This window comes from Gastrolobium bilobum, unplaced genomic scaffold (assembly GCF_033153095.1).
Source record: "Gastrolobium bilobum isolate Gb01-03AN ecotype WA unplaced genomic scaffold, APGP_CSIRO_Gbil_v1 utg121197, whole genome shotgun sequence".
Taxonomy (NCBI): Eukaryota; Viridiplantae; Streptophyta; class Magnoliopsida; order Fabales; family Fabaceae; genus Gastrolobium; species Gastrolobium bilobum.
Window position 1 is genome coordinate 4,870 of NW_026896156.1, and position 5,336 is coordinate 10,205.

The window sequence follows — 5,336 nt, forward strand, 5'->3', positions numbered from 1 at the left end:
CAATCCTATGAAATCTTGATTGTAAAAAAACTCTTTTAAAAATGTCTATAAAGTCTCTCCAATTCTAAAATGTCTTTTAAAATTTGTAGGATTTTTTATCTCAAAAAAGTCTTTTAAAATCCTAATCCAATACACCGCTATTTTTTTTAATTATTAAATTATTTTCTTGAAAATTAGTGTGTTGTTGAAAATTTTTGTAATTAAATTAATTCTTTAAAAAATTATCTTGCTATATCACAATAATCTTTTAAATTAAGCGGATCAGACCTTCATACTCCAAAATATTGTTTCAATGCTTTGAAACCTGCAACTAATTTTCTTCTCAAATCAATTTCCACACACATTTCCTTACAAAACTTCCTCGAGTCGAGGATATTGAGTGGTTGTTAGTTCATCAACATTGTTGTTTTAATATGGAATCATTGCATCTGCATGTATGAAGTAACGGTATGATTATCTTGATGAGTGATCCATTTTTATAGACTGCATGATGGCTTTCTTTCGATATGTATTCGTTACAATGTGTAAAAGACTAATCACTAAAGTAAAGAGCAGTCGTTATGGTTTACTATTTTACTAAAATGCCCATGACGTGCTTGTGAGGTCTTCAAATGCATTTGTGCAATTGCCAATTGCACTTAAAAGTTATGGGCGTTATGCTTTATTGGCTTGTTTGACTTTGCATTGATTGTTAGGTGTGATCTCACATATGAATGATATGATATTATAAATAAAATATTTCCCTTCATTTTATCCATCATCAGATCTATTGCAATTTCAAACCTTTTATGACTATTTTCTTCATCAATATTGGCATGGCTGTTATTGGTGGGTTATCAAATTGTTTTTGGTACATCTATTTGGTTGAGTGGCTTTGTTTTTACCTTTTTATAAGTTAAATATGTTTTTACAAAAGGTTTTATTATAAAAAGAGCTTTTTGTTATAATGAATAAAAAAAGTAAAAGCTAAATATATATTAACTTTTTTTGAGTTCTCATATTTGTTTTTTAGTTTCATTATTATTCTAAATTTCTATTTATCAATTTTATTCTTTATCCCAATAATCCATCTTAATAATAAATTATTTTATCTTTCCTTCTTTAAAATTCTCAAAATAACTTTATATAATTACCTAACAATTTTTAAGCTTAGAATAATAATGAAACCAGTACTGCACGCAGTCGGTGGAGGTAATAAGCTTTTCTCTCTACTACAACTTGACTTCTAGATAAACTGTTTATGGAATTATTTCATTCACAATTTTGAGGGGAGTTCGGGCCTTTTAGCAATGCTCAAAACCATTTCGACTATAGTCACAACAACTCCCAAGGTGGTTTACACGGGTACAGATTATTTGAATCTAGAGTGTTCGCGGTTTGGATTGAATCGATTTTGGAAGCAAAAATCATCCGATCCAATTCTTTCAGTTTGATCATGTACTCATTCATTTGGTTTGATTTTTTTTCAAATTCGATCCAATCCAATCCAATTTTTTTCGGTTTAGATTGGTTCGGTTTTCGGTTTTTTGAAAATCCTAAATATTGTTTTCTGATTATTGTGCAAATAACATCTTTTGTATATATTGGTTTTGTAATTTTTTTTTAAATACAAAAGCATAAATAAATGATAATATAGTTTTTTTTTTGGAAAATGAGATATATATGAACTTCTACATAGATGAAATTTTGTTGATAAGATGTGACTAGTTTTTTTTTTTGGATTTAGTTTATGGGTTAATGGGTCTTGGGTTTAGAATTTTTGAGTTATGATTAGGAAAAGACCCAAGTAGGTGAGAGAAATTAATATATTGGATCGGTTTGGATTGGATCGGTTTTTTAAAACCGATCCAATCCAATTAAAATTTGCGGTTCTTCTTCGGTTTTTGATTTTTTTGTTTTCGGTTTATTCGGTTATCGGTTTTTCGGTTCGATCACCACGGTTTGAATCGGTTTGGATCAGTTGATGAACACCCCTATTTGAATCATCGCTTACTTTTTTTTTATGTTTCTATATAATTTTTTCTATTTTTAAAATAATAGCATCCTTATATCGTAGTTGAAGGTTTTTTTTACCCTTTTTCCCTTCGTTAATTAACTAATAATTATTTTGCCACTTATCCAAAACTATCTACCAATCTGCCCCTCTTTAATCGATTAACTTGAAGATTTAATCGATTAAATGGTCAAAACTAGCAAAAAATTATTGACTTGAAGATTTAATCGATTAAATATCCCTCTTAATCGATTAAATATCCCTCTTAATTGATTTAATCGATTAAAACTTATATTTAATTGATTAAATATCTCAAATGAGCGTGAAAGCATTGATTGAATGAGACAAACACGATATTGGAGGTTATTAGAATTTTCAATTTAATGTAATAGAAGTTGATTACGATTTGTATTTAATAGGAGCTGATTGCGTCCTATTAAATACAAAACACAATCAGCTCTTATTAAATACAAATCACAATCAACTCCTATTACATTAAATTCAAAATTCAAAATTCAAAAAACTTCCAATACACAAAAAATTGATTGAAGATTTTGCTAATCATTTTTATGATAAATATGCAAGACGGGAATGTTGATTGTAAAAAAAAGTATTTTAAAAAAATCTTATAAAGTCTCTCAAATTCTAAAATGTCTTTTAAAATTTCTAGGATTTTTTATATCAAAAAACTCTTTTAAAATCCTAATCCAATACACCCCTAAGACACGCAAAAATAATCAGAATATAAGAAAGGGATTAGGGTTTCTTCTTGTAGTTCCGCATTCCTCCTTTTACACCGTCACGTTATATTTTTCTCTGTTCTTCAGCTTTGGTTCACTTCAAAACTCGTCAACGTCATTGTGAAAGGGTGTTCCTCCAGCACAAGGTATTACTACTAATACTACTATGCTAATCGCCTCATCGCTTTCTTCTTTTTTGAAAAATTTCCTCGTTTAATCCTCAGCTTTGATTGAATGAAAGAATATAAGAACAAGGACAAAAGATTTTTCCTACTCGTGCCAAAAAAAGTTATTGGCAAACTGGAAATATCATTGAGCATGATAAATAATCGTTTTATAAGAATTATGTTGTAGGAAGAGTGATTGTATTAAGTGTCGTAATTATTTTTTTCTTCAACTTTTTTGTGTCATGTTAAAAGTTAAACGATGAATGAAAAACCTTTTTTTCATTTTTTCTTGGCTTCTGGTTATTTTTTTTTCTTCAAGTTTTTGTGTCATGTTGGGTATGGCTCATATTTCGCATGCTGATGAAGCCCTAATTATCGGGGTCAACAGAAAGGCAACTGGGGTTAGCAGTTTGGGCTTGGGCCCATGAATAGCTGCTGTTAGGGTTTTCTAATCCTGTTTATATTTTACTTGTAAATCGAGTGACTCGTAACTAGTGGCGGTGAGGAGAATGTAGTACATTGGCTGAACCAGGGTAAATCATTGTGCGAATCTCTCTTTTTTTCCTTGATTTTGTGTCACTATCGATTTTTTTCAACACGCTCTAGTGTGTATGTGATTATCGACTTCATCATACAATTCTCATTTGCAGATGTCACATCAATCAGAACGTATACGTGAGTCTGACTTCAAGTACTACGAGCGTAGATATTATGATGATTTGAAGAATGGTTGCTTTACAATCAAAATCTCAAATTCAACATATAGGTGTCCCTTTTGCCTGGACAGGCAGGATTACTCCTCGAGTGAGCTTTTAAAACATGCATCAAGATTTGCCAAGGGTTCACATAGCAGAGAGATAGAAGATAGAGCGAAGCACTTTGCCCTTCAGTTATACATTGAAAGGTATCATGATGTGAATATTACATCCGAACCTGTTGCAAGGATCAATTATTTGTCTGGCCTTGGAAGGGTATTGTTGCTAACATTGCTACGGAAATTAAAACGGAAGGTATGTTGGAGAAAGTGGTACAAAACTAAGGGAGGAGTTTACCCTAAAAGGATTTCGCCCCTTGAGAGTTCATCCTCTGTGGAACCATAATGGACATTCAGGCTTTGCCATTGTCGACTTCAGCACAGAATGGGATGGTTTCACCAATGCTATTAACTTTGAAAGGAGCTTTGAAGCGGAACATTGTGGTAAGAAGGATTACTACAGTTTAAAATGCCGAGGAGATAGACTCTACGAATGGTTGGCCCGCGATGACGACTATCACATGAATAGTATAATTGGTGTTCACCTTCGTAAAAAAGGGGACTTGAAAACTGTTTCTGAAAAACAAGCAGATGACAAAAGGAAAACATCACAGCTTGTCTCGAGTTTAGCTAATACCTTGAAAATGAAGAATAAGGAGTTGGAATGGGTACGAAGCAAATATGATGAGATTGATTTGTCCCTGAACAAAGTGATAGAACAGAAAGAGGAGATGATTAAATCATTTAATAATGGTATGTTGAAACTTCAAATGAATTGTTCTAGTTCGTGTGTGTGTGTTTTTTAATTTTTTTAATAGCTTACTGTGTTTCCCTTAGTTGATTGGTGATGTTTTTTTTTTGTATGATTATATCTATCCTAATAGCTTGCTGTCTGTTTTACTCTTTAGTGAATTATTCTAGTTCTTTGTGATTTTCTATCTTTATGGTAACTTACTGTGTTTGACCCTATTCCATCAGAAATACAAAAGATGCAGCAGAGTGACCGTGATCATTTGGAGAAGATTCTTATGGATCATGAAAAAGCCAGATTGCGTCTGGAAGCTCAGAAGAAAGAGCTTCTGAACCGTGAGAAAGATCTGCAGAGGCGTCAAGAACGGAATGAAAATGAGAGAGAGAGAAGATATATCTGAAGAAGAAAAATGTAAACTATTTTGCCTGTGTAAATTTATGGATAAGCGAGTAATTTTGTGTCAAATTCCAAACACCACACCTAATTTTAATAATTTTAAGACTGATGAACTTTTTTCTTCATCTTTTTTTGTTTGCAGAATGAGATGGCAATAATGGAGCAAAACAAGGCAAAATATAATAACTCAATTAGGTGTGATAAGGCTATGGGGCCTATTGAGTTATTATATTTTTCCTTGTTTTGCTCCATTATTGCCATCTCATTCTGCAAACAAAAAAAGATGAAGAAAAAAGTTCATCAGTCTTAAAATTATTAAAATTAGGTGTGGTGTTTGAAATTTGACACAAAATTACTCGTTTATCGATAAATTTACACAGGCAAAATAGTTTACATTTTTCTTCTTCAGATATATCTTCTCTCTCTCATTTTCATTCCGTTCTTGACGCCTCTGCAGATCTTTCTCACGGTTCAGAAGCTCTTTCTTCTGAGCTTCCAGACGCAATCTGGCTTTTTCATGATCCATAAGAATCTT

The 5,336-nt window shown here is 31.8% G+C and overlaps 1 protein-coding gene across 1 annotated transcript; it reads left to right on the plus strand.

Annotated features, from left to right (window-relative positions):
- The first annotated feature begins 3,238 nt into the window (after window positions 1-3,238).
- LOC133298065 (factor of DNA methylation 4-like) lies at window positions 3,239-4,805 on the plus strand. The gene is made up of 4 exons (XM_061497305.1): window positions 3,239-3,301; window positions 3,551-3,804; window positions 3,911-4,407; window positions 4,633-4,805. The coding sequence occupies exons 1-4, from the start codon at window positions 3,239-3,241 to the stop codon at window positions 4,803-4,805; spliced, it is 987 nt and encodes a 328-aa protein (XP_061353289.1).
- Window positions 4,806-5,336: the final 531 nt, after the last annotated feature.